Here is a 25,672-nt window from a genome sequence, read left to right on the forward strand (position 1 = left end):
CTATTTCTGCATGTCACAACTCCCAGTCTAATATGGAATTTTATAGGTTCCCCTAAAATACCACAGCAGATGCCAGAACTGACGAACATTATATAGTCAAATCACACTGCTTGGGTGTCAGTGGATGAAAATAATGAAGATGAGAAATGTTATTTACCACAAAGTTCCAGTCCATTAGATGAAAGTATACCCCATCAAAGAGTATCAGTTTGGCTCTACTCCCATATGCCAAAGAGCAAGAAAAAGTTTTTTAAAAATGACCCTAGCATCAGTAGCATGCAGCAAAGAGCATGGTGTCTCAGAACTACCTAATTGCTTAAAGGGGGGGATGTGAATAGTAAAGTGAACAAAATAAAAGATTGATGACAAGGTCATCCCCCTTTCCTCGCTATCTAATCCAAGCTCATGCCATGGTGTATGTAGGTTTAACTACTCTCCTTCCACTTAATGGAATGGCATACAAGGTGCTTAAGAACAGTAGCTTTCCTGATTGGATTCTCTTTGTGGGAGAAGCCTAAGAGGATTTTCTACCTAAAGGCAGCTTTTCTTGAAGAGGTCAACGTTCTTGCACTTTGTAAAAATGTCCATCAATGTTCATATGCCTGTCTTGCAAATGTCCACCAACATGTGCTATCTTTCACTGCTGCTGCCACAGCAGACTGGTCAAACCATGGTTTGGTTGACAGGACTGTTCCTCAGAATTCCCTTGCATGCTGCAATTCACTTCCTGGTTCATTGTAACTGTAGCTTGCCATGACATCTGAATTGAGCAGTTCATATGCACCACCAATCAGAACTGTACGCCATAGCTTAACCACTGTGACTCTTCTCAGAAGTTTAGGATGCAGAATGAGCTTTATATTATTCCCAGAGATGGACTTTCATCAGAACTTCATGCACTAAATCACATACACAGCTGTCAAGGTACTTAGTTCTGAGGTATTTGGGTCTCCATCCAGCTTACATTTCTTTCTTTTTGGACTCCTGTTTATGAGCTGTTACTGACTGACAATGAGGCTCCTGCTCAAAACAGACCGACATTCATTATGAGGAGAGCCTTTTTTGAACCTGCAGTGGTCTGTCCTCCAAAGAGATGCTGCTAGATCCAAACACTTCTGGGCTGTTCTGACCTTCAATAAGGTCCTAAAATGGAAGAACCCACTGGAGTGGCCTGGAATGTTTTCAAACTCCGGTCATCAAGTACAAAGGAGGAACACGTATTCTGCTTCATTCATGTTCTTCATTCTTGCTCTTTGCAAGGCATTTTGCTCTTCTTGATCAATCCCGCTTCCACTGGAGGACCAAACAATTAGGACACTGAACGGAAAACAGACCTACATTTCAGGTAAGCTCACTACACCATAAATGGACACCTAGATTCCTCCTGACGGCATGCACTGCCAAGGCTTAGGCGTCTAGCTACATTGAGTGGTATTCAACTATCGTGTCTTGTCAGTGCAAGGATTTCCGCTTGTGTCCCTGTGCACATCCCACACACTCTCCAAATCTGCTTCAGATGGTTGGGACAACCCCTAGAACAGGTTTAGGGAGAAGGCAGAAGGCAGGGTGAACATTCCATTGCACGGTACATCTTTGCATTGACAGAACAAGAGATTTAGTGCTTCGTTGGATTCCACCCATGGTTTCTCATGAGTTAGCTAGCAATGCTGCTTTGAGCACTCATGTTTTGAGCATCTTGCAACTCCTAGAAAGCCCGGAATATATCACTTTGCCCATAGGATAACAGACCTGGGAAACAGTGAATGCTGAAAACACTCTAAGTTCCCATATCAAGGCCAATTAAGAAACAAATCCCTTGGAATGGATGGCTCAGTAGTCAAGTGCTTAACAGGGGCCCTTTGACACCACCCAAGTACCGCCTGAAAGCAAAGGAACTCTAAAATACAGACCAAATGTAAACTGACACTTGGCTCTGTTTTCTCATTTTCATCAAATCCAAGTGAGGTGGATGCTTTCCTAAAGGAGCCACTGAGATTAGAGGTACACCGGATGAATGAAAAAAAAACTAAACCCAATCCAGGTAGAACACAATAAATGCAAGTAAAGGACTCAGTGGATCAGTTAGCCTGAGAAACACTAATATTTGAAAAGGGTCACATACATAATATTTGAAAAGGGTCACATAGGAGCACATTTGTAAGCTGTGAGTGTTCCTAGACCCATTAACATTGCTCCTGGATTCTCAGGTTGAAGCTGGGGCTAGAAGGAAATTCTAAGAATGTCAGTTGGTCCAGCTATGTCACTACAAGAAGCATGAATGCTTTTGGTGAGCTCCAAAGTAAGCTACAGCTACAATCACTATTATGGACTGCTGAAGAAGACTGGAAATGTAGCTGGTAGATAATACTACTCAACTGTTAACAGGTATATGCAGGTAAGAACACATTACACCAAGTCTAGACACATCTGCATTGCTTACACTTTGTTTCCAAGCTTAATTTTAGGTCCCAGATTTTTTAGTTAAAGCCCTATACAAATCTAGGTCCCAGGGATCTCAGGGACTACTTTCCACTCAAGCTTCCCAGAGCCTTAAAATCTACCCAAAAGGCCCTGCTAGTTTCCTTCCTTTAGATAGACAAGATTGTCATCTACCAGGGCCTGACAATTGCCCAAGAGTTGTGGGATGTATGTATATGCTCTTTCCTTATTTTCATTCACAGACAGGTGGAGACACTATTATGTCAGGCATTTTGAGATTAGTAGACTTCTTACCGTTTTTAAACTGTTTTATTCAATTGTTGTATTATTTGTTTTTATTTGTATTTTCACATTATTGTGAACTGCCTGTTTAAGCAACAGCAAAAACTAAGTGAACTTACTCAATAGAGAAAATCCACTCCAAAGATCCACTCCTTTAGGAGTAAGGTAATCATTTACTATATCTGCTAAGATATTTTTTTTTGGGGGGGGGTAGGGAAAGGCCATTAAACTGGAAGCTCTCATAATACCACAAAGAATGTGATGCATGTTAAAATTCCAGCAAGTGACCAACACTTTAAATTAAAAGCATATTAGCTAATGCGGTACATGCCACTGAGGGTTAAGGGTTAAGCTATAAGTAGTGACTGGAAAATATTATTCCTAGGTGATCAATAGGACAAGTGCAGCATTTGGGAGCTGAACTGGCAGCACATGAGATTATTCTTGGTTTGGCTGTATAAGATCCAAAAGCTGCTTAGGCAGCCATACTACGAAGGATGGAGTCTTAAAAGAACAGAAGGAGGGGGCCTTTTGGAGGAACTCCAAGTCTCCAGAAATTAGAATCCACTAGTAGGCAAAAGCTGGAGGAGGCAAGCTACTTTGAGCATTTCAGACTTCATGAAATAACAGAAATATAAAGTACAGCTACCCTCAAGGGCAGACCAGCCTGATATACCAGCTCTCTTCTTGTCTATAAGGAATTAATTTAAAGCAGTAATTGGGAATCTCAGACCCAATTCCATTTCAGCAAGATGTATAGTAATGATGTTGCAGAACACCTCTATAAAGGTATAGCTGAAGATATCACCTATAAAAGCACATATGATCTACTATCTGCAGTTATTAGTATAAGGATACAGCTACAATCTAATGGAGTCATGTGTGATGCCTCGTAGTTCAATGATTATTCACTCTAGACCAAATGAGAACCAAGATGTCTTCAGTATTCTCATCCAATTACATTAACACAAGAACCCAGCTGGCACATCACCATTGCTAAAAAGAAAACTATAGTTCAATGTGAATGCAAATTCTCACTCTGCTCACCCCCCACACTACTACTGGGAAAGAGGGAAGTGTCTGGTGTGTTGAACGCCCAAACCCAGGCTTTTGGTTTCTCTCCAAATAGCAGTATGCACTAGCATGCAGTGTATTCACAATAAATTGTGTTTTGTGTTGTGGCATGTGACCAAGGCAAAGGTAGAAAATGCTATGTGGTAAGAAGATTGTTATTCTATTTACCGCATAAGAATTACACACCTCAAAAAGGCACCCCCCCCCAAAAAAGAGAGACTTCTACCAAGCAGGCTGGCGGAGGCAGAATGGAACACTTCCTTCTCTGCTCACCATGCATTTGTTGAGGAAGAGACTTTCCTCCGTGGCTAACACAAAAATCCAACTGGTCAACAGAAGAGAAAAGGAACAATCTAGCTGTCCTCCATCACCATGCTCACTTGCCTCCATGGAATTCCTGGTCACCTATGACTATCAGGTAAGTTGTTAAATACAAGGCTGAATTAGGTAGAAGTTATTGATACTAAAAGGAAGACAGTCGTTCATTTCATGAAGACACTGTTTTGATTTTTAGTTTTCCATTACCCTAACAATACTCTATTTCAGTTTACTACTCAACATTTTCTTGTTTCACCATTTCTAACCTTATAACATTAGAAAAAACCCACAAATAAGAACATTTTACAAATTATTTACATATATAAACACACAGCTGAGTTATGCAAATACGCAAATTCATGCAGATAACTTAATCTGCATAAATTATTCTAATTTGTTTAGCAAATAATTTCATTTTTTTCAAAGCTAGGCATGTAACAGCCATGTTTGTACATAACCACAAACTCAGGTTTCTGGCTTATTGTGATGCATAACATTAGTGAGACATAGTCTACTGCCCACTACCCAACTGCTGCTGCTTCACTTCTCCCCTGGCGCAAGCAAGATACAAACCGGGAAGCTTTGATTCCCCATTACATGCAAACAAGGTATTGTGATATGCTGCTCCTTATCAAGACACAGGAACAAGTCCAACTTCATTGCTGTGGCTTGTTAGGGAGAAACTCACCAGGATCCCTTGTTCAGACTTAAGGGGAAGACAAGGCTTTCTGGCTTATTTATTCCAAGAGAGAAGCTAAGCGGGAGCAATTGATACTCTTATATAGCTTGTTCACACTAAACTACTATAAAGCCAGAAACCTTGATGCTCAAGGTGTTACTTGTGGTCAACCCATGTGCTTTGAATTAGCCTCAAAGCACCACATCTTCTAGCACATCTAGGGACTTATATAAATCAAGACAGTTCTGTTTAATAATTGAATTCTTACCAGTGCTTTTATCCACATTAGAAATCTTTGTTCTACAAGCAAAATACACAAAGTTAAAATCAAAAAGCAGAAGTAGTGCTTTCCCTCACATGTAGTTTCCACCTTTATGTTCTTGAACATAGAACAGCCATGGACCAAATACTTCTTTATCTACATTTTCTCTCTCTCTGGCTTTTAAAACTAAGTGATCTTGGAGAAGGCATAAATGTACACAATTTACATATCTGTTGCAGAATATAAGATTCTTGACAGTGCGATGTTACCCAGCTTGGACACAAAAGTCTCAGTTCCCCAGAACTGCAAAGCCACCATAGAGAAGAAATGGCCTGAAAGGATCCCGTGAGACCTTTTACCTGATACTACTGGCCTGCACAAGATAACACATCAATACGCCAGCAGTTTCAAAATATTAGATTGGTTCCTAGTAGACTGATCTTGATTAAAAGAAAGTTACATCACAAATTGATCCAAGCTCCCAACAGAAAACATGCTTCAGGTATTTCCAGGTCCTCTGGCAAGTGTGGCAAGCAACAAGCCTTCCTACCAACTTTTAAGCTGTGGAGGTGCTTCAAAGTGCAACTGCTGGTATGATTCCCTCCACAAGTCCAAAGTTGGGAGGAAAGTGGGGAGCAATTGGCTGCTATGTGGCCAAGGCATATGGAAAATCTTGATCAGGGCCAAACCAGCAAACTCCCCCTTTCCTGCTTCAGGACAATAAGGGACAGTACGGGCTTCCTGGCTGCTGCTTCATGGCATCACTTTGAGCCCGGCTGCTTGACAATGGCTGAAGCCAGCACACTTTCCACTGTCCTCTTGGAGACAAAATAGGTGGGGAAGACTTCTTCACCTGGGTCACTTTGCAGAGCATCAGATGAAGTTGCAATGCTCTCTGCCTTTCAAACAGGGTGATTTCTTTGCTTTTGGGTGGAGGCGGTACCATCAAGTTGGTAGGAAGAACCTGGCAACTTATGTTTGGCTAGCAAGGCCTCCAAAAACTGGAGACCCCTAGATTTTCCCTACATTTATGTCATTATAAGCCTACTAGCATTTAAAAGGTAAAGGTACCCCTGCCCGAACGGGCCAGTCTTGACAGACTCTGGGGTTTGTGCGCCCATCTCACATTTATTGGCCGGGGGCCAGCGCTGTCCGGAGACACTTCCGGGTCACGTGGCCAGCGTGACAACGCTGCTCTGGCGAGCCAGAGCCGCACACGGAACGCCGTTTACCTTCCCGCTGGTAAGCGGTACCTATTTATCTACTTGCCCCCGGGGGTGCTTTCGAACTGCTATACTACATAAAAATAACTGGGCAGTAGGTTAGCATTTACTGCCCAGTTATTTTTATGTAGTAGTTGTCACAATTCATAAGCCACACTTCAACTCGTATTCCATTTGTAACCTCAACTACAGTGCTACATTCTCATCACAACAGTTTTTAAAATAGCCAGTCACCTGGTTGCTATTGCAAGTAGCTACTCCAGTCAAAGCAGTTTTAAAAGTTCCTTAATATCACCAATTGCTTCTGACATTGAAGCCTTCTAACAATTTATCAGAACTACAGCAAAGAGAACAAACCCTAATATATGGAAACTGTGCAAAACATCAATTAAGAATATGTAGAATCCACTGGACTCAGGCTGAAATAGAGGGCCTTGGCCAAATCTGCCCAGCGTTAAACAGTAATTTATAAGATTGTGATCTCTCTCATAGGGATGTTGGCAAAACACACTAAATACTTTACAGTTTGAATCACAGACTTAGGTACTGCAGCTCACATAACTTGCAGTTTTCTAAGCCAAATAGACCCCACCAGGTTCTCAAAAAAACCTTCCAGAGGATACCAAGATTGGGACTGTCAGCCACCTGACAAAGAGGCATACTAACACGTGAAATTGTCTAGAAACTTTATTTTACCTGTAACAAACGTTACACGAAATAAGCAAGCAAGTACTATTCTTATATAACAGATTAGACACCAAGGCCAATATCTGAACCTAGGCACACGCATGTGCCACACTAGAAATCTCAAAAGGAACAAGATTGCTGCAGCCTCATGTTACATATAATATACTCAAGTGATTACTGAAATGCCAATTATTTGAAGCCCATTTACCAAAAAAAGCAAATTCACTTACAATTGATCAAACTGTTAAAAATGAAATATGTGTCTACAGAATAGACATTATGGATGAAAGGGTGTTAAAAAATATAGACGAGACCAGTCACAAGCTAACATCCCATCGTATCTGCAAGAGACCAGCTCTGATTTTTCCTCTCCCTGCCTTGTTTCTACTCAGGCTGGTCACTGTAAGAACTAACAGGCAACTTTTAGAACTGGTGCCTGACTTGGCTTGTTTTTCTCTTCCCTTTTATCCGTTCTCCTTTTGTGTCATGTATTTTAGGTTGCAAGCCTGAGAACACGGACTATTTTACTATCAAGCTCTTTACAGCTGACAAGCAGGATAAAAATACTACACTTTTTAAAAAAAACCATTTGTACAGCTTGAGTGAGACACTACCATTTCCAATGCTGCATCAAAAGATGCAACCATGTATCAAGACCAGCAAGTGGTAACAAACCGAAAATGTTTACACTTTTAAGCATTAAAGTCTTTCACATTAGATACTACTTTTTAAGAAATGTGTGAAAACCCTTCTTACCTTGCTTGTGGCAAATACTTTAGTACCTTTTCATCACTGTGAGAAAATGATACAACAGCATATGGACACACATGCCTTGGTCTTGGTCTTGGTCTGATCTCATCAAAGTAATATTCATAGAAATAATACTGGAAACAAATTCAAAAGAAACTCAAGTTTGCATATTACTAATGTTAAGAGATGCTTGCTGAATTTATTTTATAGTAGATTTCAAACTCTTCATTTGAACTTTGTAATTAAAACTAGTATAACGCTAGTAATGCTGAAACTTATTAGCACCATGAACAAATTATTATAGTTGTGATTAAAACTCAACTTTCAAGACAAATCTCTACAAAACAAATTCAAAATGTTAGGCAGCATTCGACCTGTAACAGCCTGCATACTGGAAAGGATTACACTGGAGTTGTTTCATAAGAACTACAAACCTGGCAGCAAGCACATAAATATTTGTATGCAGCTATGTTCATATAACTGTCATTCTCTTACCTGTGTGAGCTCATATGCTCTGTAACGTAGGAAGGAACGGATTTTGTCTGCATTCTTTAAAACATGGCATTCATGCTTTGGTGTAGGGTCTAATCCACTTTTAACAGTTGAGTCAATTGATTTCACTGCTAGGTTACTGTATACTGCCTTCATTTTTCCCTAAAAGAGTCAGAAAAATCCCCATCAGGAAAGTATAATGCACACAGCAAACATAAGAAGTCATACCATTTTATATTCAATGAATTCACATATAAAGTAGCCAAATATTTATTGTTCACTCACTCCAGCTACTCTAAATGTTGGCAGTCTTTTGAAAAATCTGCAATTGCTATTAACTCCATCAACAAACCTGACAAACTTTTCAGTTCTGAAAATAACTTTTGCGACTGTTAGCAAATTTTAAAAATTTATATACTGCAACATAAGGAGTGGCTCTGATTGATACAGAAAAATGCTCTATTTGAAGTGCTTTATGTCAGAAAATTGCTATATTAAGAAACATATTATTACATTTTATTTATTTCGTAAGAATTTTTCACTTGCCCACACCATAAGATCCCAGAGCAGGATACAGGAATAGAAAATACAAACATAAGCACAAATAAAATGACTACAATTATAAAATACATCCTTGGGAATGATTTAAGAAAAGGGCATACAACGTTAATGAACTGTGAGTGAATTGAAAACAGCTTAAACTTACTTTTATTACTTTAAAAATAATAATATCACCCACTGCTCTAGCCTCCAGAGGATTAGCTTGCAATAAATCAGCATACCTAGAAAGATATACACCTGGAGAGGGTGAAGAGAACAAATGTCAAGGTAAGGTTCAACATTTATGGAGTTTCCTAGTGATGCACAAGAGAATGCCTATTACTATAAAATGTATTTTTCCAGATCTTATTTTAACTTTCCATTAAACTACTGAAACCATTTCTATCTGAAAGGACAAAACTAATGCACATCAAACAGAAGTGCAAATATTTAACCATCTCTGATGATACATAACCTTAAAAACTATTGAGAATTCTGTGTGGTCTATTGTTACAGCAAACACAAGGATAACCAAAAAGTAATCTTTATATTTTAGAAGCCCAACAAGAGTTTTAAAATTATATCTTCTTATATACATAGAAATGTAATGTTGTTGTCATGTTGCCAAAAGGTGGCCACACCAGCTCTAGCATAACGAACAGCAGCCAGGTGAGAGAGGAAGTAGCCTTGTGATGTACCTGCCCCCCTTCTTTAAAAGAGATTGGGGCAACCTCTAGGGGTGATTGACAAGGGCGAGGTCTAAGGATTTTACAATCCATAGCGGTAACAGAAAAAAATTAATGAAACAAAGTTGTAAATCTTAAAAATTAAAATAATATTGGTTATTATAGGTTTTTTCGAAGGTGCAGACTTGTTTTAATTTTAGGATATTTGAATTTGAAGTTATGAAAATTGGCTATCAGGAATAAAAAAAAGAATTTACAGTCAGTAGAACATTAAATCCTGACATGTAAGGAAATAAGACCTAGCAAGAAAAATATACCATAAGATTAAAAATTGAGTATTATATACAAATATGAGTACATAAAATTAGGCTTAATTTAAAAAATAATTATTCATTTCAGAAATATTTAAAATGTTAGACATTTTAAAATGGTTGTTTCATTAATTTTTCTCTATTACAGCTATGGATTGTAGGAAAGTTATACAAAATGGCTGCCCAGTAAAACGTAAAATTTTCTTTACAAGGAATAAAAAAAACATAAATTGCATTCTTTGTTGAGAAAGAGCATGTCTTTGCAATAATTTTCAACATCAAAAACATTTGTTTACATCATGACCACACACTGTAAATTCAGGTTTTCTAAACCTAGTTTTTCCACCAAAAAAAATTTATAAAAAAATTTATGAAATATTTTGAGTGCTGGTGTATTTTTTTCTGAAAACCTCATCATTTTATTGAGTTCTGTGTAAAATTTCAAAGGAATCTGATCATTGGTTATGGAGAGAAAAAACAAAATGTACACAAGGGCATCATGTGCCGAGGGTCTCAAGAGGGACAGACAACGCAGATTTAATGAAACTTTGAAGTGCTATAAAATTAAAACCGTTTGAGATAGAGAGAAAAAAATTAAGGGGGTTTCTTTCAACCAGAAGGGAAGGGTGTACAGCAAGTTTCATCAAAATCTGAGATAGTGGGTGACAAAACTCTTTGTTTTTTGCGTAGATTCGATGTGGAATGACCCTTATATTTATATTGAGATACTGGCTTGGATCTAGAGTTCCCAAGTGCCAATCTCTACATATGAGCTGTCCCCACTCATCAAAGCAGGAAACTATTTTTGCCCATTCCTTCAGTCCACTGTACTTCCTGAAGGACTGGAGGACACTCCAAAACAGTGTGCCAGAGTGCAGCATAGTTGAAGCTGGACTTCACATACTGGTTGGAAATTATGGGTGGATTCAACATACAGTGGTGCCCCGCAAGACGAATGCCTCGCAAGACGGAAAACTCGCTAGACGAAAGAGTTTTCCGTTTTGGAGGTGCTTCGCAAAACGAATTTCCTATGGGCTTGCTTCACAAGACGACAATGTCTTGCAAGTTCCTGCTGGTTTTTTTCCTCCCCCCCCCCTTTTTTCTAAGGCGCTAAGCCGCTTATCAGCTGATCCGATCAGCAGATAAGCCGCTAAAAGCGCTAATCCGACAATGGGCTTGCTTTGCAAGACGAAAAAAACCGCTAGACGAAGAGAATCACAGAACGGATTCTTTTCGTCTTGCGAGGCACCACTGTAGAGCTAAGTAGGGTATGTGTGTACAGATTGAGGTCTGCTTGAATCAAAACTTTCCCTTCTTCTCCTCATGCGCCCCTTCGCCCTGTTCTAGGGATTCTCTTCATACTCAAGAACAGATTTAGAGGGTACAAGGAGCATGTGGGACTTTGTTGCACAGGTAGATCTCATTCCTTGTAAACAACTTAGTTGACTCCTGACCCATGAATCAACACTCATCTGAATCTCTCTTCTATTCTTTAAGGCATAAATTCCATGAAAATGAAAAATGCTATTTACCTAGGGAAGGGTTGCCAAGAACTGTTATCTTGGAATGGCCCACCTGCAAGCCATTTTCACATATGTTTTGCACCTAAAAGTAAGCATTTATTTAGCAATATTAGAACACGGACATGGCAATAAATATCAACAATATTGTTCAAACTTCAGTTAAATGCTAATCTTACACTGTGCATTTTGATGGTGATGCTTCTGACACTGATTAGATAAGCTTGTGCAATGGCACCTAATGTTCACAAACATTCCAAATGCTCTGTGAGCAAAGGCTTTCACTGTTTGCTGACAACCTGTTGAATGCGAAGTGCATAACAAACAGCCCTCATCCTGCTCTAAGATAGGAGTGGGATTTGTCTTCATCTTGCATAGAATCCCTCACCCTAGATCCAAACTTGGACATGGAGAGGGGAGCAGAGGATTGTGCCTGATCTCATGCTGTATTTCAAAGGTCAGTAAAGCGGTAAGACTCAAACTCTAGGAACCACATTTTTGGACTCTGATGATAGCAGGCAGATCTTTAACATACTAAAACAACAGAGGTTGTTAATAACAACACAGTTTTAAAAGTGGTATCCAGGTCAATTTAATTAGTAGCCAACAATATAGTTTCCACAGCAAAAACCTGTTGTATAACTAAAATATTTAGAAGAAAAAGCAGACAACTTTAAACCATATATAACTATACCTCTTTAATTATATATTTATACCTCCACCCACTATTTGTAACATACACATATTTCCAAAATGTTACCTGCCTAATTACCTGACAATTATTGTATCAAAGCACTAAAGTTTAATATAAATTCCACATCATAGAAGAATATTATATAAATACATTTTTAAATTTTTTAGTGTTGTTAGAAAAATATTATATTATTCTCCACAGTGGAACATTTCTATATTTGTCAATGTCATTAAAAAAATTCATAAAATCACTAGACCCAATTATTTCAGAAACTCTCTTATATTTTGTTAGGCTTCTCTTTCTTGTACAATTTTTTGTGAGTTTAATCATTTCTGCAACCTTCCAGCCACTCTTGCCACAGGTGGAGAACTGCTCATCCATTTCTGTGCCATCAATACTCATGTTATTAACAAGCTTCACTCTCACTATTTTTTGTCCTACCAAAATTGTCATAAGATGGAAATGAACATTTTGATGAATCAATCGAGATATTTACAATCATTATACACCTTTAGGCACCAGGCAAAAATGTTCCTCTTTAACCATGCCTTTGGTTGACTGACATCCAATGGCCTTTTAAAATATGTCAGAGAAGGAAAGATTATGGGGTCATTTTTGTTTCAGATTTTATTATTTTTGTTTTTAATATTGTGATTCTATCTTGTGAACTGACCAGAAGCCTGCAGGTATAGGGTGGTATGCCAATGTAATAAATAATAGCAATAACAGTAATTTCACTCTCTCTATATGTAAACACACACACAGAAATGCATACACACCACTTTACTTGGAAGGACTTTATCATTCAATCACTCCACCAAATATCATACTATCATCTTTTGCTCTAATGTATTAATCTGAACTATACACATTCCACCCTCTCTAAAATGGTAATTTCCACTGCATAACCATCATTTAATTCATAGCCAAGCACAGCTTTCAAATACTCAGGTTTAGCATACTCACTCTGCACAGCACACTAGCCAACTATTTCTAGTAGCACATTTTCCTACTATGAAGTAAACCAAAAATAACCTTCTACCATACTGTTCAATTGGTTGTGCAGTCAATTGCTGGGAGACAATCAGCAGCATGACTTCTCAAGGGTATTCAATCTAGAACCTAAATCTAGGCAGTCCATTATGTGCATTTCACAATTCAACAGAAGCATAATAGCGTCAGCTGGAAGGTTTTCCCCACAAAATATGGGTTGTATCCAAGTAAGTCTCCCTGTCAGACTATGGAATTTCCCCTTCTTTTCCTCCCACCGCACACAGCCTCAGTCCTGTTCTGGGGATTCTCCAAACCCCCAAAACATATCCTTGCCAGGAGACAGGGCACGTGCAGGGAGAGAAAAGAGGAGAAGTTCCATTGAGCAAGCAGACATCCTTGCATTATTAGGATAGTTGCACACTCTGTCTCCTTCAGCATCATTATGCTTCAATAGTTATTTAAAAGAAATAAAAATTCTTACCATGTCACGGTCAACCTTTAGAAATGCAAATGTTTCCTCTAGCTCTTTTTCCGATCTGCCATCCTGCTTCAATTCTCTTCGTTTCTCTATGAACTTTCAAAAGACAAAATTCTAATAGCAACAGAAACTAGCATACATTATAATTTAATGACTTTGTATGATCTATGATTTCAAAAATCTGAATTCTACAGAAAGGTAAACAAAGTAAACAGAAAAGTCAAAATGTGAAATAAATACTGAATGCAGTTTATATATAAATTGTTTATTTATACATGGTAGAATGACAAGGAGCTGTGCAAAATACAGTAGGAAACCACAGATGTAACAGACATTAAGGTTCACAAGTGTAAAGAAAACAGCTTGGATCCAAAGACTGCATGAGCGCAAAGCCACTCATGCAACAGTTATATATTCTAATATAAATTTGTACGTTTCATCAATGTAAACCGCTTTGGAACTCTTTTAAAAGTCAAAAGGCAGGATCATAAATAAATTAAATATGTCTCACCCCTTCTTCGTCCCTGCCTCCCACAAAAACTTCTTTGCAACTTAACTGAGTTTTGTTCGTATTAATACGAACATGTTTTTGTGTACTTCAGGTACTATTTCATGTGTGAATATTGGGTACTCACCTCCTTTTCCAACAGTTCACTATGAACCAAACTGGCTTTTTTGTAGGTGAAATTGTCCTTTGAATGGTTTTCCATATATGATGAATGCAAAATGTTCACAATCTCTTGAAATTCACGAGATCCTGCTGTTACTGGCTGAAAAAGAGCTACGGAGAAAGAAAACAAGTATCTCAAAATCTGTGTGTCTTGCTATTAAATCCCGTGTGTCTTGCAATTAAATGCTACTGTGTTACTGCAGGCAATCCTCATTTTGCAAGGGGGCTCTGTTCCAGATCCCTGCATGTGTCAGCAAAGCACGCATAAGCCCACCCAGACCCACCCCTTTTCATGACATCTTTATGATGTTTTGGGACTACTTCCAGATTTGGCACCATGCACATGTGTGTGACTGCGTGTCATTCAGACATGCCCAAACCAGGAGTTGGCTGTAGTTCATTTTATGAAACCATGCACATCTAAGAGTGGACAATTCTCTGTCAGAGTCTTTAAAGGTACAGAAAAGCATTAGAGCACAGGGCAGAGATAAAATCAAACAAATTCCTTTTTCTTTTGCACAGGATAAAGCTGCAAATTTAATAAGAAATTTTAATTGCTCAATTTTTTAGAAGTTCCATTTTTCCAGGTCTAAATGGGTAGTTTGCATTGCCTACAGCTTTTCTTGAAAGACCACTTACAGAATACTTAACATTTCATAAGTAGAATGCATTAACTATAGTAGAAGTTTTACATTCAGTGATAAACCTGTAGCATGAAAAACCTCTACCCAATTTTCAGCATTTGCCTCCTTTTCCAGTACCCCTCCATACTCCAATCCATATTATTCTTCCAAGGGCTGGGGAGGAAAAGACTGAAAGCTGAGAACTTATAAATTAAGGATCTTTTAGTCTTCCAACCACTATTTCTTAAGAAAATTTAGAACAGTGTGAGAAGATACCTGAATTAAAGGCACACATTTTTTTGCTCAGGAGTCTCTATTCCAGATGTTTTGAGACTACAATTCCCATCATCCTGACCACTGGTCCTGTTAGCTAGGGATGATGGGAATTGTAGTCCCAAACATCTGCCCATGGGATTTACAGGTGGGCACTTGGAAGAACCCGCACTCATGTCCTGCTTGTGGGTTTTCCACAGGTATCTGGTTGGTCACTGTGAGAACAGGATGTTGGATTAGATGGACCACTGGCCTGATTCATTTTGGTTCACCATGCACAGTACTGAGTTAACCAGGGCTTGTAGTTAAGCTATCTCCTCACCAACATCAAATTGTAGCCAATGTTTGTTTTTGCCTACAGCCTGTACTTAATAAGCAGAGAACATAACCATGAGTCCCAGTTTGAATGATCTAAACCAAACTTTGGCTTAACTGAGTGTGGTGGAGCAATAAAAAGGACGTGGAGGAGAAAAGTGCCACATGATTGTTATTTGGGGGGCGTGGAGTACAGGATTGCTGAACAGGGAAATGACAAAAATGGCTTTCTTGACAATTCCGCTAGCAGAAGCCTTACCACAGTTTGGATGCCTTGTTGGCTGCAACCCATTAGGAACTTGTAGCAGAAAGTGATGTGCTGGCTTTTATTTAAAACCAGAGTCATTTTTTTAAAAAAAAAAAAATTTCAATCTTCACTGGAACTGACTCTTTACAAAGGGAAGAAAGGCACAATAGCAATGTAATGGAGCTCAGTGACTTTTTATATGGTTTTGCTCTATATGAATGAATACAGAAAATAACGTGCCGTATGAACCAAAAAGACAACACACAAACCAGGAATTACAGACCAGGTCTCAAGAAATGCAGACTACAACCAAGCAGAAAGAATAGGACCTGAATAGCAAATATAGAATTCTCCTGGATTCCATCAGGACTCTGCTACTTTTCAGTTCACCTATATTTTATGCAAGAACCTTGCTTGTATTCCAGTCGGCCATATGAACCCTATTAGTACATAAGAAGCTTCCTTATTCCAAGTCAAGCTCTTTGTTCATCTAACCCAGTATCATCTGCTATTGACTAGCAGAACTGCTGTGCCTCAAAGCTACCTGACCCACCCCCTGCCCAAAATACAACAACTTGTAAATTGAACCTGGAACTTTCTGCATACAAAGCAAAGTGCTCCATCACTGTGCTATGGGACGAATAGACTTTTGCTTCAGTAGTTTCTATACTGAGACCAATAGTTTTATTTCATCTGTAAGGTATGATAATACTATTCAAACCTTTGTATTTCCTTCACAGAAAGACAGTATTGTTAAGCTAGTTCCCAAACCTAGAACAAAATAGAATTCCAAACAATTGCTGCAACCTCTTGACAAATCCTTCCTGTACGTAGAATACTGCTAGAAGTGTATTGATAATTTGATTTCCTTAAAGTAGACAGCATAGAACTGCTACAAGAATTCCAAACTCAAATTGGGGGGGGGGGGAGGAAATAGTTTTAAGTACCAAGTACTGGAAGATCTCAACCTCAGATTTGACCAAGAAATTTGAGATAGCACTTCTGAAACTTGGTAAAGGGTAATTATGTTAAAATGATCTAATGTGTCAACTTTCAGATTAAGAAGGCCCTCATATTTCAACTCTTTCATGGTCTGCTCTCTAGTTCATTCCTCAAGGCGGGGAGATCTCTTTCAATTAGTGGTAAGAAAGTCTCCATGGAATTATGACTCGCCACAAATAATCTCGGGAAAAGGCTAATTACATAATCCTTCTATTAGTTCCTTCATTGCTTTGCTCTTTTTGAGTCAAATGTTTTCCACAATTCTCTGGACAGTATGGTTCCCACGATATCATGTTCCACCTACTGTTTATTAAGCCTATGCTGCTGTCTAAGACGACACCCAGAGCAGGAATTTCTTCTATTTTTCAGGTTAAATTAAGATTTTAAAATTCTATCTTAATTAAGTTTGTGGAACATCTTGGCTTCCAGTAGGTATATCAATATTGTGTTCACACATTTTCAGGACTGAAATAACTGCACCTTATACACAGTAACCATTCAGGTATCATGGACAGAAGAGCATAAGAGTGCTCAAGAGATCATTCAGAATTACTGGAGCAACGCAAAACAATTGGAATGATTTGCAAGCGGCTCCTTAAGAATTGCAACTGCACTAGGAAGTTCCAAAATGAGCAGCAAGTTCATGAGTAAATTTAGACAGAATTTACCATTGCGAGGCATGGAGTCAGTGTAGGACCACAGAGGCCAAAGTTCAAATTTCCACTGAGCTATGAAGTTCACTAGGTGACCATAGGCCATTCACTGCCTCAACCTAACCTACTTCACAGGGTTGCTGTGAGGGTAAAATGGTGAGAAGAACCATATATACCACCCGCAACAGTGTGCAATGCAGTGCAAGGGCACGTGAGTCCATCACACTTATGTTGCCATGTTAAAGCTATCTTTAGGAACCTAGTGGTTAATGTATCACTTTACATTCTATTAAAAACGTACATGCAACAGACATGGCCTAGAACCAGATACTTTGGCAGCAGTTGCATCTCTTCTAACTTAACATTTTTGGTTCACACTGTATCCTAGAAATGCTCATAAGAACATCGGACACTGTTCATTGTCTTGGGTCTATTTAGTATTCTTTTGATCACAAGTTTAGACAAACCTAGGCCATGTGCCATCAAATAATTAGGAAAGTTCTTCAACCTTCCAGGACGCTTGAGTCTTCTTCAACTGCAGACTATAGCTGTAACCTTCAGGAAGGGGCCAAACCAACCTACCTTGACCTTCTTGTTACAAAATACGTTTTATGTTTGCATTGCTCAAATTAAACTCTTCTTGAAGGATGGAAAGTGTGAAGTACACTAGTGGCAGCCTCTTGAAAAAGATTAAAGATTAAAGGAATGAGAGCATTTTTGAAGGAAATGATCCAAAGGAGGTTCATTAAGGAAAAGCTAGGTGAAGAGAAACAAGAAGGAAGCATTTTTGCCACAAAAGGCAAACGTTAAGATGCTGCATACTGTATACAGAAGATCAGTCGAACCAAAGGGACTAGCGCAGCAGCAATAGCGCTTCCTCGCCAGGGCACGACATGCTCGCATCCGCTTCCCTCCTACAACGCGGGGGCGGTATAGACGGCTTTCATCAGGGGCGGAAAAAGAGAACTTCGCCGAAGTAAGCGCCCCCCAGCGAGCCTACCCTGCAGGAGGGATGATGCTCCTCTCTCCTCTGCTGCAGAGCGCGCAAAGTCGGCGAGCCATTTTCCCGCGCGCCCTTCCAGAGAACCATCTTCTCTGCGAGCTGGCGCGGATGATGCCCCCACCCCCCCCCTTCGGCCAAAACAAACCACCACGCCCGTATCCAGCCTCTTCTAAAGCGGCCATCTCAAAACAAAACGAGTTGAGGTTTTTTTTTTTTGGGGGGGGTATTTGTTTTCCAAACGCGCCTCTCTCTCTCTCTCCCCACCCCACCCCCCACCTTCGGAAGGGGAGAATAAGGTTCTCTTAACCGTGCCAACCACCTTAAGCGCGGCTGCGAGAGGCTCCTCGCATTCAGCTGTGTCGCGAATGTGGCTACGTGGAGCGAGAAGCGGGAGAAGGGAGGAATTGGGGCTGGAGGGAGGGAGGGTTGGGGGGGAGGGATGCGATGCGAGGGAACCACCTTTCTTTTCTTTGCTCTTCCTGGGGATCTGAAAGTTTTTCTTAAGGGGCATGTTGTCTTCGGAGGCTCTGGGGAGCCCGTCGCTATACTGAGGCTGCTGCTGCTCGGGGGCCTCGGGGCCGCTGCCCTTGCGGTGGTCCCCGCGCGGGGATCCCCTGCCCTCGCCGGCGGCCCCGAACGGCGGCTCCTCGTCGCTCCTGCTCCTCTCAGGGCGGCCGCCATTTTGTGTGGAGTTCTCCGCGTCGGCGGCTGCAGCTCGGTTCTCCCCGCCGGAGAGGCCGCTGCTGTTCTCCGCCCGCTGAGGCTGTTCTGGCACTCGCTCGCCGCGGCCGCTCATGGCCGCGGCCTCCGCCATGAAGCCGCCCGCACCGCTACACCGCGCTGGCGATCTTTGTCCCGCCAATGAGCCGCCCCTTCCTCAAAGCCATGCACGACTCTGCCGCCGCCCCCTCCCATACAAAGCACAGACGCTCCTCCTTCCTCTCTCCCTCCCCTTCGTTCTAACATGGCGGTGGGGCGTCAGGAAAGAGGAGGAGCTTGTTCCCCTTCACTTGCAGCCAACCGGTGCACAGCGCCGCCGCTTATAAATGCGCGAAGGCCCGCCTCTGGGCTTGCTGCGAAAATGGCCCGAAAGGTCTCGAGGAGTGTGTTGAGTTGGAGCGCTCAGGCCTCTTTCGAGGCGCCCTTGCCTCAGCGTTACATTCTGTACGGTGCACAAGCAAAAACATGTATTCAGTTTCTTCCCTTTCCCTCCTCTTACTAGCTGGAATATAGTGGCCCGGCCTTCCTTGGTGAGGAAGAACGGCGCCTTTTCAGGGGCTCCATGCTTTTAAAAGCAAGACTACCCGCGCACAAAGTTGTCTTCCTCGTTATCCTGCACAGGACGGGACCTGAAGGACACCCGCCGTCTTGCCCACTACTGTCGGATATGAAGCATCTTTCAATGAAGTTTTGCTTTTCTGTGCTTATTATCAAGAACAGGAAATGTTGGTGGCATTTCGGTTTTTCCTTCCACACAGCCCTTTTCCTGCAGAAGGGAAAAGGAAACACAAGGGATGTGCTCTTGCTCTGCTGGTTCAGCTCCCTAGCTAGGGTAAAACATGTTTTCTCTTCAAGCAAGTTGCTACAAACGTAAAACTTATTAAAATGCTCAGAAAGATCTGCATTGCATACAAAATATCTCAAAGTAGTTGTCCTCAGGCTTTTAGACTATGCCTCCCTTTTTATTTTTTTGCTTTATTTTTATGTTTTGAGCTCTAATCCCCTGTCCCAGGGGGCTTTTAGATACTACATATCTTAACAAAACATTCAGAGTGCATTTTTTGTTCATTTCCACTTACTGGATTTCTAGTTCACAAAATGCCTAAATGTAATTATAATTCCACTGCTCCCTCCGCACCTCTCCTGGCCCCAAACCAACAGTTAGGCCGGATGGTTGAAGGCAGGAGTTCTAAGTTTACTTTTATGAAGTCCCTTGCACTTTTTACCCCAGTGAAGCTTTGTGTAACTTTATCCAAATCAGCTCGAGATTTTAAAGGGATTAGATTGTGCCTACACCTCTGGACAATCAAAACATAATTGAACAGGTTATCATGCAAGACCTAAATCAAGAAGAAACAGCAATAGTATGGGTCTCTGTGGGATCTCATTCCCTAACTCTTCAGAGAGGAAAATATCTTTCTATGAACTTGCAGTTTGATGTCCACACAACTACCTTCCCCTTGCGTTGCTTATCTGCCTTGGATAAAGGAGTTAGTGCAGCTACTGTAGCCAAAAGTTGTTTCCAATAGATTTAATTGTATATCATTCAGTTACTAAAAGTACAAAAGCCCTGCCAGAAAAGAGGGGGGGGGGAGAGACTGCTCTTCTGACACTATCATGACATGTCATGGGAAGAAAGGAAAACATGTACTGTACACAGAAAATGATAAGAGCAACAGGGTAGAGTGACATGAACCTGCTTTGGAATGTTTTGTTTTATTTGCTAGCAGAATACCCTACTATAAAAATGCACAAATTATACTGCAGACTCCTGAGAAGATATACAGCAAAAGTATGTTTGACCCAGCATAATTGATGGGATATGGTGGAAAGTTCAACCGTCCTCTGCATTTGTACTCATGAGAAGCTCATCTTCAGAGATACCTGACAGCTTTCGGATAGCATTCACATGTTACTATGCTGTACTGTTTCGCAGAACCAGTTCAGAGATGAAAGGAAGGAGGTTGGCTTGATTGATTGATTGATTGATTGATTGATTGAATTTATATACCGCCCTATACCCAGAGGTCTCAGAGTGGTTCACAGGCTTGGCAAGGAAGAGTAGCCTGCTGGCCTCCAATTCCTATCAGCCCTTTACAGCATAGTCAGTGGTCAGGATGATAGGAGTTAGAATTCAGCAACTGGTGTTTCCTGCTTGGCAGGTGGTTGGACTTGATAGCCCTTGTGGTCTCTTCCAACTCTATGATTCTATGATTCTAATTGAAAGGCCACAGGTTAGCAAACCTTCTTGTAACAGGAAAAGGCCAACATTCAGACCTACCTGAATACCACTGCACCTCATATAGAAAATCAGCTCCCAGCTTCCAGATCTGTGGTATGCTGTTGACATTGCCAAAGAGTTTTGCACATGTTCTGCGATGCTGTACTAATTGTTATCATTTTCTTGGGCCATTTGCACAATCTTATGTGAAGCAGAAACGGTTCTGTGATGGGTTTGAATGTTGTACCTTCCCAGCACCTAAAGATGACTAAACTCTATACTAGCAGACCTAAGAATTGAGAATTTCCTATCTCCCCTTTTCTCTCTGTTATTTGCTAAAGCTCCACATATGATATTAGCAGTGTTGCTTAGCAATCCGTGTATAAACTCTCACCAACCCCCCTAGTAGAAAAAAAATATGTTTCAAGTACATCTTGTATTCTAATGTGAAGGAATGAACAACTGAGAATACATGAAAGGAGTTTGGCTAGGCAGAGCAGTATCGTTGAATTTAACTTAGGGTTATATATTAATAATGGCTGATTAAGAATAGATTTTTGTTGTAGACAAGTAAAGAACAGAATAATCAGAAATTAATTAAATCAGGCATTGAAGGATGGCAATGCCTGATCACATATTATAATGAGAAGGTTGGGGTGGGCTAGTCAAAAGAGCAGGGGGCTAGTCTGATTGGTTGTAATTTTTATGGGAAAGTTGTTGGTTGTTTAAATATCATGTATGTCATCTTTGAAATGTATAAGAAACATTGCTTTGGATGTGGTTCTTTGCAGCCTCCTTTTTTTTCTTTATTTGTCAATTATTTTTATTGCTTTTCCATTATTTTTAACAGATTGTCACCACATTAATGCAAATTCAATACAAATTTAAAAGCTTACTTCCCACCCCAGATGTCCCCTCTATTTTCCTCCCTCCCTTGCTGCTCCCACTAAAATAACTTTTCCAACTATTGTTTCAAAATACATTCATCTCTTCTCCCTACACATCACCTTTTCAATTACCAATTTCTGCTATGGCTTTTATACATTGTTATAAACCTATCCTCAAAACAATTGAGTAGAGTAAATCCTCTTTTATCTATAATAGTCGTTCATCAATTTTCAAATATTTCCTTCTGATACGTCTTGAGTAACACTTTGCCTAAGAAAAAGAAATCTTACTTCCTCCCAGACAACATACACACATTCCTCCCTAACATTGCCTTGAACATTGCTGTCTGACATCTGGCCCCTGTAATCAACAACTCAGCCACACTGGTGCATGCAGAGGGTGAAAATTAAACCCCTAGAATTTCTTGTAAAAATATATAATATACCCCCAAAAAACACTACAATCTCCCACCCTTCACATTTTGCCAAATTTAATCCTCAGTTTTACATACAACCATCTTATTCATAAATAAACACAATCCATATCTATTCTTTTCTGTCTGAAAGTCTCAGAAGCCTTCAAGATTGTGTGCACTGTGGTCCATCCCGTCCCTTTCACTGTTCTTATTTCCAGCTTCATGGGGGTGGGCTGGTGTAATCTCAACAAAATCCATATCTCCTCTCCTTCCTCCCCCCTAAACTAATAAATCTTCCTGCAGTCCATCCTGCCAATCCTCAGTTCCATTACATCCAGCTCCACAGACTATTCTCTTCCGAGTGCTTAACATACAGTCAATCCAGTTCTTACCAATCTTTTCTTCTTTACTATTTTTATTTAACAATATGAAGTTCCAAGGGGTGGTCAAAATCCGTCAAAAGTCCCTCAAGCTTGTTACTCTCCATCTTCCTTCAGGCAAAGTCCTTAGTTATAAAATAAATCCATTGTGAAGAGGTATCTTTAAAGTTCGCTGTTCCTGAAAACTTTGCATTCCATTGCTTAGGGGAGGGTAGATAACACAGATTCCGGGGGGAAACATGACTTAAAATATTGCTTCCCCTCCGCTCCTTCCACCATTCAAGCAAAGCAGAAATTAGCACCTTTCATTCTTTCCAAACCTTTCCACACATAGATAGGTAGCCGTGTTGGTCTGCCATAGTCAAAATAAAAAAAATTCCTTCCAGTAGCACCTTAAAGACCAACTAAGTTAGTTCTTGGTATGAGCTTTCGTGTGCATGCACACTTCTTCAGATACACACAAGATACATACAAGTCAGTGTATCTGAAGAAGTGTGCATGCACACGAAAGCTCATACCAAGAACTAACTTAGTTGGTCTTTAAGGTGCTACTGGAAGGAATTTTTTTTATCTTTCCACACATGATTTTATCCTGCAGCATAATTCAGGTTCTTTTCAGGGGGTGCCTTTCCACTTGTGAATTATGTCTGAATTCAAAGGTATTCCACAGCTTACCACGGGCTGTCCTTGGACGGAGCCATTGAGCCCAGCGCCCCACTCACAAACCAAAAAAAGACATTAATGGATGACCGCAGGTTGTGCCCTTTTAATACCCTCAAAAGGTATGGGGAGACATGCCCCTTACCCCCCATTACTCTCCGTCTGGAACCCCTCGGGCGCCGAAGCATCCAAGAGGATGACTTGCCAGGTTTGCTGCAAAACAGGAAGTTTTATTTTTGAGGCTGTTCCTATGTGTATTTGTATTTCAATAAAGACCTAGCTTTCTACTTGAAGAATGCATCCTTTTCTTTTTGGGTTTCTGGGAGGGATACCTCCAGTCTTTTAAACTTCTCCAGCAAAAACATAGCATGCTCAGTCTCTCTCCTTGTAGCCACCGTTCTGATCCTACCCATATGGATGTGAAGAGAACCACCTGTCTTGTCAAAGGCATGGGAGTTCTTTTTCTGGGATTCACAAACAGCAGAAGACACACAAGTGGTTGAGAAGTCTTAGGATTTATTAGACAGCAGGCAGATTATACATAAGAATATACCATACCAGGCTAGCAACACCTCTGTACAGCTGCTGGGAGCTCCAAAAATACAGAAGCGGGGTGGACCCCTCTGTAGCCACCAAGTGACAAGGCCTGCAGGTCTGTGCCCTTGTGTCTGAACCCTGGGGGCTTTTATAGGCTTAATTGCCTGTTGCACAATGTGAAATTTTACAATATTGCCTATATCTGGGGTGGACCATGTGATTGGGGCTAGAGCTGCCAACAATAAGCCTCCAAGGTCATTAATCATAGGATCCTTCTCATGTAGTTGTTGTCTCTTGCAGGTGTTTAGGCTGGGTTCCTCCCAAGATGGTACAGCCATACACTATCTCTTGTAGATACGTAAGTGGGCAAGTGAACAAGGTACACGATTTTGCAAAATTAAGCTCTTCAACAAAAAACATAAGCTAACTGCTGCCCAAAAGAGCAGTGAAGGCCTTATATGGGTGGCATGGAGGACCGATTGTGACAGGCCACTAGGCCTCCTCGATATACAGTGGTACCTCAAGTTACATATGCTTCAGGTTACATACACTTCAGGTTACACACTCCGCTAACCCAGAAATAGTGCTTCAGGTTAAGAACTTTGCTTCAGGATGAGAACAGAAATCGTGCTCCGGCAGCGCGGCAGCAGCAGGAGGCCCCATTAGCTAAAGTGGTGCTTCAGGTTAAGAACGGTTTCAGGTTAAGAACGGACCTCCGGAACGAATTAAGTACTTAACCCGAGGTACCACTGTACAATATGTCTTCCAGTGTGTTTCCCACACACCACCAAAACTCCAAAACATGGTTAGAAAACAACCCAGAGTTTGGGCTGCTGTGACATTAACCCAGGCTCTTGATTTGTTTCCATCAAATCATGTGTAGTAAACCCAAAACCAACTTTTGCTTTGGCTTGTAGGCTGTAGAGAAACAAACCAGAAGCCTGACTTATTATTTCACAATAATTCAGACACTGACTTTTTTCTTCTCCCACCTGACATATGAGTGGGGAAGCAGCGAAGCAAATGCCCACATTAAACCATAGTTTATTTTAAACTGTGGTTTAATGTTGTGTCCAGGAAAAGGCCAGGTGTGGATTCCATCCTGCATTACTATTTGCAAGAATTGAACTGGAGATGGCAATGGTTCTAAATTAAAATGACATTTAATCTTGTGGATGTGGTAGCATGGCAACAATTTTAAATCAACAGGGCAGGGAAGAAATTGATCAAACATTTATAAAACAAACTCATCGGTACATGTATAGACCCAAATCTGCACATCATTAGTTGTTCAGAATGTATCCAAAATGAAGAACCATAATATTTAAATTATAGTAATGTGAGTACATTAAATGGGAAATAGAACAATATTAGAGATACACCTCCAACCCATTTGTTGCTTGCTGATTACTTGTATATACTCCCATGTGCTTTAGTCTGCCTTTTCTGTAAGTAGGAAGATGATATTACAGCAGAGAAATCATTTGGCTTTGCAGCTTTGAGAGACAAGCTAATAATTATTATTACTCACTAGTTAGAAATCTGAGGGGAGCCAATAATGCTTAAATAGGATAATCAGAGTTTATAGCACTAATCGACATAAAAAACCATCTCTAGACATATTCATTACAGAAAGT

The 25,672-nt window shown here is 40.4% G+C and overlaps 1 protein-coding gene and 2 long non-coding RNA genes across 9 annotated transcripts in view; 2 read left to right on the forward strand and 1 right to left on the reverse strand.

Moving 5' to 3' along the window:
- Nucleotides 1-19,164, reverse strand: part of TASOR (transcription activation suppressor) — a 68,963-nt gene extending 49,799 nt beyond the window's left edge. For 2 of the 7 annotated variants that reach the window (XR_014216001.1, XR_014216002.1), the window contains exons 1-8: nucleotides 18,674-19,162; nucleotides 14,064-14,209; nucleotides 13,432-13,524; nucleotides 11,276-11,348; nucleotides 8,913-9,004; nucleotides 8,210-8,368; nucleotides 7,721-7,848; nucleotides 5,061-5,092 (exon numbers count right to left, since the gene is read on the reverse strand). Coding sequence is in view for 4 of the 7 variants with exons in the window: in XM_082209191.1 (XP_082065317.1) it covers nucleotides 5,061-5,092; nucleotides 7,721-7,848; nucleotides 8,210-8,368; nucleotides 8,913-9,004; nucleotides 11,276-11,348; nucleotides 13,432-13,524; nucleotides 14,064-14,209; nucleotides 18,674-19,028 (1,078 nt within the window). In the remaining 3 variants the exon portion in view is untranslated. Of the gene's footprint in view, nucleotides 1-5,060; nucleotides 5,093-7,720; nucleotides 7,849-8,209; nucleotides 8,369-8,912; nucleotides 9,005-11,275; nucleotides 11,349-13,431; nucleotides 13,525-14,063; nucleotides 14,210-18,673 lie in introns of all 7 variants that reach the window. The other 5 variants (XR_014216003.1, XM_082209191.1, XM_082209188.1 and 2 more) reach the window with 5 other exon arrangements.
- LOC309525531 overlaps nucleotides 1-25,672 on the forward strand; it is a 382,776-nt gene that overhangs the window by 341,078 nt on the left and 16,026 nt on the right. The window lies entirely within an intron of this gene.
- LOC309525420 lies at nucleotides 2,156-7,688 on the forward strand. The gene is made up of 3 exons (XR_014216257.1): nucleotides 2,156-2,395; nucleotides 5,294-5,556; nucleotides 7,462-7,688. It is a non-coding gene; the product is annotated as an uncharacterized lncRNA (long non-coding RNA).

The sequence above is a fragment of the Podarcis vaucheri genome, assembly GCF_965113315.1.
Source record: "Podarcis vaucheri genome assembly, chromosome: 2".
In the NCBI taxonomy this organism is placed as follows: Eukaryota; Metazoa; Chordata; class Lepidosauria; order Squamata; family Lacertidae; genus Podarcis; species Podarcis vaucheri.